At 47.5% G+C, this 16,406-nt stretch overlaps 1 protein-coding gene across 18 annotated transcripts in view; it reads left to right on the top strand.

The window, feature by feature from the left end:
- The window catches only part of PCBP3 (poly(rC) binding protein 3), a 32,921-nt gene extending 21,610 nt beyond the window's left edge, over positions 1 to 11,311 (top strand). For 11 of the 18 annotated variants that reach the window (XM_075607399.1, XM_075607406.1, XM_075607415.1 and 8 more), the window contains 3 exons: positions 289 to 341; positions 1,681 to 1,850; positions 6,130 to 11,311. In XM_075607399.1, the coding sequence (XP_075463514.1) occupies positions 289 to 341; positions 1,681 to 1,850; positions 6,130 to 6,166 (260 nt within the window). In that variant the 3' untranslated portion in view covers positions 6,167 to 11,311. Of the gene's footprint in view, positions 1 to 288; positions 342 to 1,680; positions 1,855 to 6,129 lie in introns of those variants that run through there. The other 7 variants (XM_075607401.1, XM_075607408.1, XM_075607410.1 and 4 more) reach the window with 4 other exon arrangements.
- The last annotated feature ends 5,095 nt before the right edge of the window (positions 11,312 to 16,406 follow it).

Genomic DNA, 16,406 nt, shown 5'->3' with positions numbered 1-16,406 from the left:
TGCCTTAACTTGTGGATAGACTCTCTATGCTCAGGTGAGAGACATCTGAGAACTCTGTGCTCCAGTGAGAGAGAGGTCTGTGCTTATAAGTTACAGCCTGGACTTCTGTGATTATCTGAGAAACAGATGGGAGCTCTGTGCTCAGGTGAGAAACAGATGGGAGCTCTGTGCTCAGGTGAGAAACAGATGGGAGCTCTGTGCTCAGGTGAGAAACAGATGGGAGCTCTGTGCTCAGGTGAGATATTTCTGAAGTGTCTCCAAGTCTAACCCATTTGCTTCACATACTAGGTATGGATGCCAGTCCCCAGGCAAGTACTCATGAACTCACCATACCCAATGATGTGAGTATTCCTCCTCTGTCCTCCCTTACTCGGCTGCACTTATCTTGTCCCCTCCACAATCTTCTCCCTCCAAACTCCACTCCCTCCCACTCTGCTCTTTCCATATTTATTTAAGTATGAAAACTACCTACTAGCTTGTCCATTGGTTGAGGCAGACAACAGAGACAGGATGAGAACCAGCATCCCTCTTAGAGAGGGGAGAAATGTACCCCATCATTGGGTAGTAGGAAGAGGGAATAATCCTAGAGAGGTGAGCGGGGTGGATAATCCGCCTCCTGATTCTCCTTAGTTTGTAGTAAAGGGGGGATAGGGAGGTGCTGGGGGTTCCCAGGTACAGATGAGCAATTTATCGCAAGTTCATTTTGTCAATGTTTACAAATTTGTAAATAAATTTGTTTAACAGGGAATATTATTTAAAATGTCGCACATTTGCAAAACTTAATTAGTCCCCTTTCCAACATAACCTCTGGAAATTACAATAAAAAAAAATCAGGCAAATCAATCAAATAATCTGCAGATTTTGTAAGATTTACTCCCTGAGCAGATTTTGAAAGAAGTTTGGAATTTGTGTAACTTTCACAAAGGCCCCAAATGCATCACTTCCCAGTCACCATTGTGAGTGATTGTTCTGCAAGTCTTTCTTATGAAAACAACCTCTGTGACTATGAAAAATGTGAAAAACTATCTCCACTTCTGGCCTTTTCAACCCGGACTATGCACCTTATCCACAATCTCGAGGATAGGAATATGAAAACCTCTAGTAGGCCCCCACCTCTCTGCCTCCACTCTCTCAGAAGAGGCAGAGGCCCAAGCATGGGGCAGGTGATTCTATAAGAGCTGCGACGGCCTAAATAATTTAGCTTGGCGGTCGGCTCACTCTCCCCCCTCCACCCCCCCCCCCCCCCAGTGGTGGCAGGGGAAAGGGGTGCCGACCGAGACAGGGAGGCTGCATGGGCGGGGGCAGGTAATAGGACCCTGCCCCCTCCCAGGCAGCAAAATAGCAAGGGGAAAGGGGGATAGAAAGATAGAAAGAGGGGGTCTCCAGAGGCAGGAAGCAGAGAGAGACTGATTTAATACACCATCTCTTTGACTTCTCTTTCTCCATATCTCTTTGCAGATCTGTTTATTTGCTGCCCTGTCTCTTTCTCTCTGTCACTCTCTCGACATACAATCTGAGTGTTTGGTTTTCTCTCTGTCCGTCTTTCTCTCTCTCTTTCTCTATCCCTCCTCTTCTCCCTATGCCTTTATGCCCTCCTTACTCTCTGCTGCTCTCTCTCACCCTGCTGTTCCCGCGCTCTCCCTTCTCTGGACTATGTTTCAGCTGCTCTCCTCTTTCCAGCTAATAGGCTGCATCATCGGGCGCCAAGGGACCAAAATCAATGAAATTCGACAGATGTCTGGAGCACAAATCAAAATCGCCAGCGCCATGGAGGGGTCAGCAGAGCGTCAGATCAGCATCTCGGGGAGCCCGGCTAACATTAGCCTTGCACAGTACCTCATAAACGCCAGGTAAGTAAGGATGTCAAGGCATAAGGATACAGGCACATAAAGAGACATTAACAAGACAGACACAAGGACACCCAGATACAGGCAGAACCCACCTAAGATGGCACAGACCATCAACGCAAAGTGAGCAAACACGTCAAGATACAGAAATACAGAGATGTCCAGACATACAGCTGTAGCAGGTCTCAGCGTTCCCTCAGTATGTAAACATACCCAGACATACAGCTGTAGCAGGTCTCAGCGTTCCCTTAGTATGTAAACATACCCAGACATACAGCTGTAGCAGGTCTCAGCGTTCCCTCAGTATGTAAACATACCCAGACATACAGCTGTAGCAGGTCTCAGCGTTCCCCCAGTATGTAAACATACCCAGACATACAGCTGTAGCAGGTCTCAGCGTTCCCTCAGTATGTAAACATACCCAGACATACAGCTGTAGCAGGTCTCAGCGTTCCCCCAGTATGTAAACATACCCAGACATACAGCTGTAGCAGGTCTAAGCGTTCCCTCAGTATGTAAACATACCCAGACATACAGCTGTAGCAGGTCTCAGCGTTCCCTCAGTATGTAAACATACCCAGACATACAGCTGTAGCAGGTCTCAGCGTTCCCTCAGTATGTAAACATACCCAGACATACAGCTGTAGAAGGTCTCAGTGTTCCCCCAGTATGTAAACATACCCAGACATACAGCTGTAGCAGGTCTCAGCATTCCCTCAGTATATAAACATACCCAGACATACAGCTGTAGCAGGTCTCAGCGTTCCCCCAGTATGTAAACATACCCAGACATACAGCTGTAGCAGGTCTCAGCGTTCCCTCAGTATGTAAACATACCCAGACATACAGCTGTAGCAGGTCTCAGCGTTCCCTCAGTATGTAAACATACCCAGACATACAGCTGTAGCAGGTCTCAGCGTTCCCCCAGTATGTAAACATACCCAGACATACAGCTGTAGCAGGTCTCAGCGTTCCCCCAGTATGTAAACATACCCAGACATACAGCTGTAGCAGGTCTCAGCGTTCCCCCAGTATGTAAACATACCCAGACATACAGCTGTAGCAGGTCTCAGCGTTCCCCCAGTATGTAAACATACCCAGACATACAGCTGTAGCAGGTCTCAGCGTTCCCCCAGTATGTAAACATACCCAGACATACAGCTGTAGCAGGTCTCAGCGTTCCCCCAGTATGTAAACATACCCAGACATACAGCTGTAGCAGGTCTCAGCGTTCCCCCAGTATGTAAACATACCCAGACATACAGCTGTAGCAGGTCTCAGCGTTCCCTCAGTATGTAAACATACCCAGACATACAGCTGTAGCAGGTCTCAGCGTTCCCTCAGTATGTAAACATACCCAGACATACAGCTGTAGCAGGTCTCAGCGTTCCCTCAGTATGTAAACATACCCAGACATACAGCTGTAGCAGGTCTCAGCGTTCCCTCAGTATGTAAACATACCCAGACATACAGCTGTAGCAGGTCTCAGCGTTCCCTCAGTATGTAAACATACCCAGACATACAGCTGTAGCAGGTCTCAGCGTTCCCCCAGTATGTAAACATACCCAGACATACAGCTGTAGCAGGTCTCAGCGTTCCCCCAGTATGTAAACATACCCAGACATACAGCTGTAGCAGGTCTCAGCGTTCCCTCAGTATGTAAACATACCCAGACATACAGCTGTAGCAGGTCTCAGCGTTCCCTCAGTATGTAAACATACCCAGACATACAGCTGTAGCAGGTCTCAGCGTTCCCCCAGTATGTAAACATACCCAGACATACAGCTGTAGCAGGTCTCAGCGTTCCCCCAGTATGTAAACATACCCAGACATACAGCTGTAGCAGGTCTCAGCGTTCCCCCAGTATGTAAACATACCCAGACATACAGCTGTAGCAGGTCTCAGCGTTCCCCCAGTATGTAAACATACCCAGACATACAGCTGTAGCAGGTCTCAGCGTTCCCCCAGTATGTAAACATACCCAGACATACAGCTGTAGCAGGTCTCAGCGTTCCCCCAGTATGTAAACATACCCAGACATACAGCTGTAGCAGGTCTCAGCGTTCCCCCAGTATGTAAACATACCCAGACATACAGCTGTAGCAGGTCTCAGCGTTCCCTCAGTATGTAAACATACCCAGACATACAGCTGTAGCAGGTCTCAGCGTTCCCTCAGTATATAAACATACCCAGACATACAGCTGTAGCAGGTCTCAGCGTTCCCCCAGTATGTAAACATACCCAGACATACAGCTGTAGCAGGTCTCAGCGTTCCCTCAGTATGTAAACATACCCAGACATACAGCTGTAGCAGGTCTCAGCGTTCCCTCAGTATGTAAACATACCCAGACATACAGCTGTAGCAGGTCTCAGCGTTCCCCCAGTATGTAAACATACCCAGACATACAGCTGTAGCAGGTCTCAGCGTTCCCCCAGTATGTAAACATACCCAGACATACAGCTGTAGCAGGTCTCAGCGTTCCCCCAGTATGTAAACATACCCAGACATACAGCTGTAGCAGGTCTCAGCGTTCCCCCAGTATGTAAACATACCCAGACATACAGCTGTAGCAGGTCTCAGCGTTCCCCCAGTATGTAAACATACCCAGACATACAGCTGTAGCAGGTCTCAGCGTTCCCCCAGTATGTAAACATACCCAGACATACAGCTGTAGCAGGTCTCAGCGTTCCCCCAGTATGTAAACATACCCAGACATACAGCTGTAGCAGGTCTCAGCGTTCCCTCAGTATGTAAACATACCCAGACATACAGCTGTAGCAGGTCTCAGCGTTCCCTCAGTATGTAAACATACCCAGACATACAGCTGTAGCAGGTCTCAGCGTTCCCTCAGTATGTAAACATACCCAGACATACAGCTGTAGCAGGTCTCAGCGTTCCCTCAGTATGTAAACATACCCAGACATACAGCTGTAGCAGGTCTCAGCGTTCCCCCAGTATGTAAACATACCCAGACATACAGCTGTAGCAGGTCTCAGCGTTCCCCCAGTATGTAAACATACCCAGACATACAGCTGTAGCAGGTCTCAGCGTTCCCTCAGTATGTAAACATACCCAGACATACAGCTGTAGCAGGTCTCAGCGTTCCCTCAGTATGTAAACATACCCAGACATACAGCTGTAGCAGGTCTCAGCGTTCCCCCAGTATGTAAACATACCCAGACATACAGCTGTAGCAGGTCTCAGCGTTCCCCCAGTATGTAAACATACCCAGACATACAGCTGTAGCAGGTCTCAGCGTTCCCCCAGTATGTAAACATACCCAGACATACAGCTGTAGCAGGTCTCAGCGTTCCCCCAGTATGTAAACATACCCAGACATACAGCTGTAGCAGGTCTCAGCGTTCCCCCAGTATGTAAACATACCCAGACATACAGCTGTAGCAGGTCTCAGCGTTCCCCCAGTATGTAAACATACCCAGACATACAGCTGTAGCAGGTCTCAGCGTTCCCCCAGTATGTAAACATACCCAGACATACAGCTGTAGCAGGTCTCAGCGTTCCCTCAGTATGTAAACATACCCAGACATACAGCTGTAGCAGGTCTCAGCGTTCCCCCAGTATGTAAACATACCCAGACATACAGCTGTAGCAGGTCTCAGCGTTCCCCCAGTATGTAAACATACCCAGACATACAGCTGTAGCAGGTCTCAGCGTTCCCCCAGTATGTAAACATACCCAGACATACAGCTGTAGCAGGTCTCAGCGTTCCCTCAGTATGTAAACATACCCAGACATACAGCTGTAGCAGGTCTCAGCGTTCCCTCAGTATGTAAACATACCCAGACATACAGCTGTAGCAGGTCTCAGCGTTCCCTCAGTATGTAAACATACCCAGACATACAGCTGTAGCAGGTCTCAGCGTTCCCCCAGTATGTAAACATACCCAGACATACAGCTGTAGCAGGTCTCAGCGTTCCCCCAGTATGTAAACATACCCAGACATACAGCTGTAGCAGGTCTCAGCGGTCCCCCAGTATGTAAACATACCCAGACATATTACATATAATGCAATGGTAATTTTGCCGTAGAATACTGACGGACGCCGTAGCAAAAAGGAACAGTTAAGATAAGGTTAGAGATGCCAGGCACCGAGACACGGAGGGTGGTCGGGGACCCTGATACCTTGTGATGCATATATAGAGAGAAAGTAGACAACATGGGGCGCAGATAATATCTGTTCTGCTTGTAGCCCCCTCTATTTTTCTTCCTCTTGTTCTCACTAACTCTCTCTCTCTCTTACACTCTCCCTCCTTCTTTTAGGCTGACGTCTGAGGTTACTGGGATGGGTGCTCTCTAATGTCTTCTCCCCAGAAATATTGTCTCTCTGACTCTCTCTCACCACCGCTGGCTGTTCATCCGACCCCCGGAAGCATCAGTTCATTTTACTTAGTTTCCCACGGAAAATGGAACAAATCTGCATGATGATTGCTTGATAAATACACGAGCTGCTCCGTGTACTGTATGTGCAGAGGCATGAGGGCGTCAGAGTGTGCGCGCTGCTCTTTAACACTGTAACACGTCACACGTGCTTACATCAGGACTCTACATACAGCTCATGTAACACGTCACCCGTGCTCACAAAAGACCCCACATGCAGCTCATGTAACACAGCACACGTTATGACAAGGGACCCCACATACAGCTCATGTAACACGTCACATGTGCTCACAAAGGACCCCACATACAGCTTATGTAACACTACACGTGCTCACACAGGACCCCACATACAGCTCATGTAACACGTCACACATGCTCACACAGAGACAGGACCTCACATGCAGCTCATGGAACCCTTCACATATGACCCTGGTTGCAGCTCAGTGTAACCCTACACATGTTCTCACACAGGACTGCGTGCAGCTCAGTGTAACCCTACACATGTTCTCACACAGGACTGCGTGCAGCTCAGTGTAACCCTACACATGTTCTCACACAGGACTGCGTGCAGCTCAGTGTAACCCTACACATGTTCTCACACAGGACTGCGTGCAGCTCAGTGTAACCCTACACACGGCCGCCAACAGCTTTCCGGGGCCCAAGACTAGAGTTTCCACTGGGGCCTCCCTGTCGGTGGCCTTGCAAGGTCCTCCTCTTTCTCACCTCCTCACTCTCTCACCCTTCTATTTACCCCCCCCCCCTTCTCACACTCCCCCATGTATTACTCTCCCCCTCTCCAGATCTTATACTCTTCCTCTCTCCAGATCTTATACTCTTCCTTTCTCCCCCCTTCTCTCACCCCCTTTCCCTAACCCTTCCCCTTGCTCTCACCACCCTTCTCTCATTCACACACCCTACCCCCCTCTATCACTCAATGCCCGCCCCCCCCCCTCTCATTAAATCCCCCACTGGCCACACACACACACACACACACACAATTCCTCCCCTCCTAAAACACAATTCCCCCCACACACACACAATTAATTCCACCATCCACACAATTCACCCCCTCCACACACAGAAACACACATACACAATTCAACCCCCCACACACAATTCCACCCCCCTCACACACAATTCTACACACTCACACATTTCCACCCCACACACAATTCCACCCCCATGCCCCCTAACACACACACACACACTCAATTGCACTACCCACAAACACACAATTTCACCCACCAACACACACACACATACATAACTCCCACCCCCCACATAATTCAACCCTGCCACAATACACAAACACAAATAACTCCCACCCCCACAATATGCACACATACACACACCCTACATCCCCCAACCCCCTCCACAATATACACAAACACATATTTGCAGCCAGTCCCGCGCTGATGCAGAAGTTGGGCCCAACTTCTGGCAAGGCCTGGCGGGGGAGGGAAGTCAGACGCGGGAAGCCGCAGCAATCAGCGGCCCAGCAGCACGGTGCAGAAGTTGGGCCTGACCTCTTGCTGCGCCCAAACTTCAAGCGCCGGCCGACGAGGCCCCCCCGTAGTCGCCAGGCCTGGAACAGTTGTCCCGGCTCTCCCCTCCCTGTCAGCGGCCCTGACAGTACACACGTTCTCACACAGAACTGCGTGCAGCTCATGTAACACTGCATACATGCATTCTAGAACAGGACTCTGCGTGCAGCTCATGTAACACTACATACATACATTCTAGAACAGGACTCTGCGTGCAGCTCATGTAACACTACATACATGCATTCTAGAACAGGACTCTGCGTGCAGCTCATGTAACACTACATACATACATTCTAGAACAGGACTCTGCGTGCAGCTCATGTAACACTACATACATGCATTCTAGAACAGGACTCTGCATGCAGCTCATGTAACACTACATACATGCATTCTAGAACAGGACTCTGCGTGCAGCTCACGTAACAATGCACACACGCAGGACCTGCATGACTTTTCCTTGGTGAAAATAAAAGTGCCAAATTTATCAGGAAAGAAATCTGTTCCTCTCACTGATGAATATAGTACTGTTTATTTGATCTGTAATTTCAGCAGTGAAAATGTGATATGACCCAGAGAATGTGCTGCCCAGTGACATACATATAGTTAGAGATGGACACTTTTTTTTGTTGCAAATTTGAATTTGCCTCGGATCGGGCAATTCATTTGAGCTGCGGATTTTTGCAGGTCCGTCTCCAAAATTCAATTTTCAATTTAGTAGTGTCTCCAGTTGTATATATAGCCTTTTAAACCTCCCTCCACATAAATTAGGGGGAAATGCCTGTGCTGAAAAAGAGCACCCCCGAGGTACCCTGGGAGATATGCTAATGCTATGAAAAGTATATTTAAATGAGTCGCATTCCACACTTCCTTAAAAGGATTTCCATACCAACTATATAGAGTTGATAAGCCTAAAACACCATAATGACTGGATTGGTGTACTGGTGTCAGAACCAAGAAGACTAGAACCCACAACAACCACTGATTTTCTCGGCAGCAGCTCTAGCAGTGTGAGCTAAACCAGCTGATTTCTAGCAGTGCAAACTGTCTACTAGCAAATCTCCAAGGGATATCTATTTTGTTGTTTGTTACCTTGAAAGGACTTCAGCACAAAGTAATAATATGTACCTGTGAGGTACCGAGGCCAGGTGAGATCAAATAAAACACAGGTTTTCTGACTTCCACAAGTAAAAACTAAGTGAAGCACAGCAAATACAGCAGATGCCGAGAGAAAATAATATAACCGAGTGAGCTGGTGATTTGAGTTAGTACTTCTAATCTCATAAAGGATAAGGACAGTGGGTCATATTTACTAAGCAGTGTTCTGCCATAAGGCACCTTTGATGCTGGAATACATTACAGCCTATTCAAATAAAAGGACTGTAAGGTGTCTTCCCGCGCGAAAAGGTGTCTCATGGCAGAATACTGCTTATCAGATATGCTTCTCTATCCCAGAAGAGGGCAAAGTGCTTTGTACAGGTATGAGCACTCAGTGAGAAGAAGAGCTCAAAACTAAGTATTCTGTGACAGTGGTGCTAGCCGTCAACTGGTTTACCTCACTCTGCTGAAGCTGTTGTCCTGAATAACAGAGGTTGTGTGGGTTCAACTTCTGATTCTGTCGGGTCTGACACCATAACCCATTTCTCATAAGGTACTTTAGACTTGTCAACCTAATAACACTTTGTGCACTGTGGGAAGCCAGCGGCATCACTTCCTGCTGTTTGTAGAGTTGTATTCATTGTAAAATGAAGTATTTCAGTTCAGTATGTGTCTGGTACTCTGGCAGATGGCACAGTGAATATTTTTCTGTTATACCGTAGCCACCGTTGTGCATATCCGTCATGTAGCACCAAATTAGAGCTTATACCTGTAGTAGCTCCCTCCCCCTGGCTTCCTTTAAAAGCAGGCCTCTTCCACTTCCTGGTTGACTGTTTAAGGTTCCTTATGGAGCACACCTGAGATTTATGTCAGATATGTGAGTAGCTGGATTAGGCCTGGGACCCGGCGCGGGCGGCCACACGCGAGTTCCCCACCAGCAGGGGAATCCTGCGGAGCCGGTCCCGGTCCCCCCTGGCTGCACAGCTCACTACACGCTTATCACCTATATCAGGGGTGCACAAATGGTTTTCTTTGCACCCCCCTGTCTGCTCTCCCCCCCCCCTGCTCATGCCCCCCCCCCCTTACCTTTTCTCCGGCATCAGAGGCATCATTTGATGTCACATGACGTCGCGTTGCCATAGCATTTTTGTCGCATTGGAAGTAGCTTTGGGCTTCTTTGTTTTTTGCTGTACACATTTAGCCACGCCCACTAGGACTCCAATTGACACATATACATATATATATTATGTGGTAATTTTGGGGGTTCCTTAGAGCTTGCTGGGTATCTGTGTATTGTATTTAAATGTTGTAGGGAAGAGTGCAGGGCCTCGGTAAGCGCCGCACCCCTGACCTATATACACAGCTCAACCCCGTTATAACGCGAATCCGCTTATAGCGCGATGCAAGCGTGGCTCCAAATTTCGTGTTTCTGAATACTTTACAACACGATTATTGGTATCTGAAATACTTTATTGTACAATGCATACAATTGTACATTATTTCTAATGCGATCCGCTTATAGCGCAATGTGATTATTTAGACCCCAAGCACCGCATTATAAGGGGGTTGAGCTGTAGTTGTTATGGAAATCCTTTTAGGACATGTGGGATGGGACTAATTTAAATGCTTAAAAATCCGGTCAGATTGTATCCAGTTTCGGATTCATCTGCTCGGATTTTTTAGTGTCCAAACCCGCAGATGCATTTGGTCTAAATAATCAGCGAGAATCTGGGAAACAGATTTGGACCAATTTGCCCATCACTACACATTGTGAATCACACACAGTCTTATGATTGTACTTGTTTAGATCTGTGTCACCTCCTGCAGAACTCACATGGTCATTTATCAGATGCTGGAAGCACTGAATTTGGGTCCTTTTTTGTGACTTGGTAATTAGCATGTTTACATCATCCACAAAGCAAAAGTGAAGCACGTTGCATCATTACGATGTCTGCACAGCTTTCAATCCCTTAAATCACCTCTCTGTACACAAACTATTCTTGCCCCTATGCTCCAGACATCAGATAATGTATCCCAGAACCCTCTGCTCTGTACACAGGATGTTCCTTCCCTCTGCGCTCCAGACATCAGATAATGTATCCCAGAACCCTCTGCTCTGTACACAGGATGTTCCTTCCCTCTGCGCTCCAGACATCAGATAATGTATCCCAGAACCCTCTGCTCTGTACACAGGATGTTCCTTCCCTCTGTGCTCCAGACAGGTCTCTGATTTTAATGTCTCTTGTTTCATTTTTCGAGCTTCCTTAGCTCCCGATGACTCCGCTGTGGAAAGGAGCTTAGTTACTTTAAGTATGATATATATTATAATGTCGTCTTCTCGCTACTTTGAAATTATTGATGTGTATGCAATTAATGAAATATTTAATCAAAAGGTTTGAGAATATATATTGCTCTGTTTGTGCTCACTCACGACTTGGCTCATTTATTTCTAAGTGCATACACGGGCTGCACACGCTTCTCAGTGTTAAGGGTCATCTTGTACCACTCTGCTCTGCTCTGAAGGGAAGACCTTCTTAAACCTCAATGTGAAAACTGGAGTTCTGCTTTGGGAGAATCAGTGTCTGCCTTAGGCCCCGTTCACACTGCGCACTTCGCGACGCTGTGTGCGCGCCTCCGTCTGCCGGGCGATGTGTGATCATCCCCAGCAGACGGAATGATCCGACACAGGGCGGGGAGCGGAGAGCGGAGAATGGGGACCGGAGAGCGGGGGGTTGGAGGGGGCGTGTCACAGCATTGTAAAATCACAGAAACATAACATAAGTACATAACATAAGTGTGTGTGTGTGTGTGTGTGTGTGTGTGTGTGTGTGTGTGTGTCTGGAGCAGGGAGCTGCCGAGTCTCTGGTCAATTTCAGCAGCCAGTGCATTGATTGGCTGCTGAAACTGACGTCACGCTGCTGCAGCCGGAGATCACAGATTGAAAAGACTCTCGCGACTGCAGCAGCGTCGACGCCGCACTTTGCAGCCAATGGTAGTTTCAAGACTGAACACTACCATTGGCCGCCAGAGGTTGGTGACGTACGCGTGAGAGCGCACGTCGCAAAGTGCGCAGTGTGAACGGGGTCTTATGAAGCCTATGATGACAAATTAGATTGTTGGGTGTTGTACATGAAACCAATGTCTCACAAAGCACCCAAACCTTGGGCGACTAGACATCCTGGTTTAGCCAGGACAGTCCTGTTTTTTTGTTTTTTACAATTTGTCCCGGCTCCACACTCACCTACTCTCTCAATCCCCACACACACACACACACACACACACACACACACACACACACACACACACACACACACACACACACACACACACACACACACACACACACACACACACACACACACACACACACACTGACACACACACACACTGACACACACTGACACACACACACTGACACACACACACTGACACACACACACTGACACACACACACACACACACACACACACACACACACACACACACACACACACACACACACACACACACACACACACACACACTGACACACACACACACACACGCAACCCCCCTTCCCCCCCTCGCATCCCCCGAGATTTTTTCGTTTTGGGCCCCTAAAAACCTTGTCCCTCCTTATCTGCAGCAACTGACTATGTCCACCAGAGGGTGCTGTTTACTCACAAATCACACCCCTCTGAGCCTCCCACAAATCTTGATTTTGGAACCAATTCTCAGTCTCTGGATTGAAAATACACTTTTCAATTGTATCTGCCCAGTAAGTTCCTGTAATTAAATGATGTCAGTTTTGCTATTTCAGACTGTCACAGCTTCTCAGGGCTGGAGAGCAGAGTTCTGCTGCATGTAATAGTGCCACCTTCATTCTTATTAAAGAAACAGTCTCTGCCGGCTTTACACAGGAATGGGAAGTTTGAAATCCTGGACTGAATAAAACTTCCCTTAATGCCACATGCGGGCCCCGTATGCCCCACCCTGATCCTCGCTCATGTTGCCACATTCTAATGCTCACCCATATTGACTTACTAGAACTGGCTCACTGTAACTCAAAGTACTGCAGCTCAGCCATAAAAAAACACTGTAACCATTACAGCCCCGCCTTAACCACGACTGTCACGGTGTAACCATTACAGCCCCGCCCTAGCCACGACTGCCACAGTGTAACCATTACAGCCCCGCCCTAACCACGACTGCCACAGTGTAACCATTACAGCCCCGCCCTAACCACGACTGCCACAGTGTAACCATTACAGCCCAGCCCTAACCACGACTGCCACAGTGTAACCATTACAGCCCAGCCCTAACCATGACTGCCACATTGTAACAATAAACAGCCCCGCACTAACCATGACGGTCACATTGTAACAATAAACTGCCCCGCCCTAACCACGACTGCCACATTGTAACCATTACAACCCAACCCTAACCACGACTGCCACATTGTAACCATTACAGCCCCGCCCTAACCACGATTGCCTCAGTGTAACCATTACAGCCCCGCCCTAACCACAACTGTCACATTGTAACCATTCCAGCCTCACCCTAATCACGACTGCAACACTGTAACCATTACAACCCCACTCTAACCACAACTGTAACATTGTAACCATTACAGCCCCGCCCTAACCACGACTGCCACAGTGTAACCATTACAGCCCCACTCTAACCACGACTGCCACAGTGCAACCATTACAGCCGCGCCCTAACCACGACTGCCACATTGTAACCATTACTGCCCCGCCCTAACAACGATTGCCACAATGTAACCATTACATCCCCGCCCTAACCACGTCTGCCGCATTGTAACCATTACAACCCCACCCTAACCATGACGGCCACATTGTAACCATTACAGCCTCACCCTAACCACGACTGTCACATTGTAACCATTAAAGCCCCGCCCTAACCACGACTGCCACAGTGTAACCATTACAGCCCCACTCTAACCACGACTGCCACAGAGTAACCATTACAGCCTCACCTTAACCACGACTGCCACATTGTAACCATTACAGCCCCGCCCTAACCACGACTGCCACATTGTAACCATTACAGCCCCACCCTAACCACAACTGCCACATTGTAACCATTACAGCCTCACCCTAACCACGACTGCCACATTGTAACCATTACAGCCTCGTCCTTACCACGGTGGCCACTGTGTAATCATTACAGCCCCACTCTAACCACAACTGCCACAGTGTAACCATTACAGCCCCACTCTAACCACAACTGCCACAGTGTAACCATTACCGCCTCACCTTAACCATGACTGTCACATTGTAACCATAACAGCCTCGTCCTTACCATGACTGCCACTGTGTAACCATTACAGCCCCACCCTAACCACGACTGTCACTGTGTAACCATTACAGACATACCCTAACCACAACTGCCACAGTGTAACAATTACAGCCTCACCCTAACCACGACTGCCACATTGTAACCATTACAGCCCCACTCTAACCATGACTGTCACATTGTAACCATAACAGCCTCGTCCTTACCATGACTGCCACTGTGTAACCATTACAGCCCCAGTCTAACCACAACTGCCACATTGTAACCATTACAGCCTCATCCTAATCACGACTACCACATTGTAACCATTACAGCACCGCCCTAACCACGACTGCCACATTGTAACCATTACAGCACCGCCCTAACCACGACTGCCACTGTGTAACCATTACAGCCCCACTCTAACCACGACTATCACATTGTAACCATCATTGCCACATAGTAACTTATAATGCCATATTCTATCTCTTATGGCCGCACCCTAACCATGTCTAGCACATGCAAACTAGTAACACACTATGTGCGGCAAAGAAGGGTGGCTAGCTATATACTACACAATATCGGAATACTAACACTGTGATTGCCACAGTGTACATGGTAATACTTCTTTGTGAGCCCTTCAGTCCACATTGCAGTAACAAGATACCCCATGCTCATTCTAGATGTCAGAAAGAATGGACTGGTGATCCCAGACAGGAAGTGATGGAACGCTAGTGAGTCATACAATTTCCCAAGGTAAATATTAGGAACAGGTGTGAGTTCTGCTGCATTGTTGTACCTGTTAACACGTTGGGAGAACAGAGAACTGCTCCAAAATATCATGTTATGGATCCCCCCCTCCCCCCCCTGACACAGTAATGGCCACTACATCTGTACTATTCAGACTTGTATTAGTGTCTGTCTCAGGATTCCTATGGTGACTTATTCGATTGTTGGGTATTTTACACTGATATACACAATTAGCAAAATACACAGATTCCCAACAAGCTCTGAGAAACCCCAACCATTACCACATAATATATATAATGCATATAAGTGTCAAAAGGAGTGCTAGTGGGCGGGGCTAAATGTATACAACAAAGAACAAAAATGCCCAAAGCTACTTCCATTGTGACAAAAATACACAGTGCAATACCTATATATCTGTTGTAAAAAGGGTCATTTAGTTTAACTCTTTGGCCAAAGCGTCTTAAGCCTACTGCCACTTACAAGGCATGACCGTAGCAGGTCCTAACACTCACCTGTGTTAAAATTCTTATTTACCTGTATAATTAAAGGAAGAATGATCACATTGGATCTGTCGTAACCTGGCAAAATGAAACAGACCTGCAACTTGGAAAGTGGGGTGGGGTGAGCTTAAACCTTGGGGGGGAGGAGCCACTACCCTCCCATAAGCAACTGAGACCAGCTGCACACAATGCACTGTGTATTTTTGTCACAATGGAAGTAACTTGGGGCATTTTTTTTCTGTGTTGTATTTTACACTGAGCCAATATTTCTCTATTTTATTTTCACAACAAACTCAAACGGCATGTTTAGTCCTCTTCAGAGTCCCGGTGCAAGCTAGTCCCTCCAGAAGACCATAATACAATCTCAAGCAATGAAATTATATCATTTCTCCCATTTTGATAACCTACGAGCTGCAAAAAGAATGAGGTGTCCTCTTTCAGCAGCAAGGATAGAGAGGCCGTGGAGAGATAATCACAGCGTCCCGAGGGCTCCTCACAAGAGAGATGCAGAAGACCTCAGGTGACGCCTTTCAGTTGTACACGGGTTTTAAGACAATCCTTATCGGAGACAGTGTTATAATTAGGAGGGTGTATTTGAAAAGTAGAGCTCTACTCACAAGTTCATAATGACATTCTCCTTTAATGTGACACACAAGAACAGTGGAAAGACAACGTTCCAAGTCCCATCTGGACCTTTCATCAAAAGGTCCATATGGGACCTGAAACGTTGTCTTTCCACTGTTCTTGGCTGTCACATTAAAGGAAGATTTGCATTATGAACTTGTGAGTAGAGCGATGCTTTGTATCTCTGTCTCTGAGGAGACCTGCACCTTGAAGAAATTGTTGGTCTATGTTGTGTTGGCTGCACAAGCTGGAGTCTCCTCGCCTGAGGCTGTTTCCCCACACTGCGAAATTGTGAAACGCTATATACATTAATGGCGCTATATAAATAAAGACATACAATACAATACAATTGTACTTTGTATTTGAAATG

The sequence above is a fragment of the Ascaphus truei genome, chromosome 7 (genome assembly GCF_040206685.1).
Source record: "Ascaphus truei isolate aAscTru1 chromosome 7, aAscTru1.hap1, whole genome shotgun sequence".
In the NCBI taxonomy this organism is placed as follows: domain Eukaryota; kingdom Metazoa; phylum Chordata; class Amphibia; order Anura; family Ascaphidae; genus Ascaphus; species Ascaphus truei.
The sequence above is the reverse complement of the archived record's forward strand: the minus strand, read 5'-3'. Positions and strand labels throughout refer to the sequence as shown.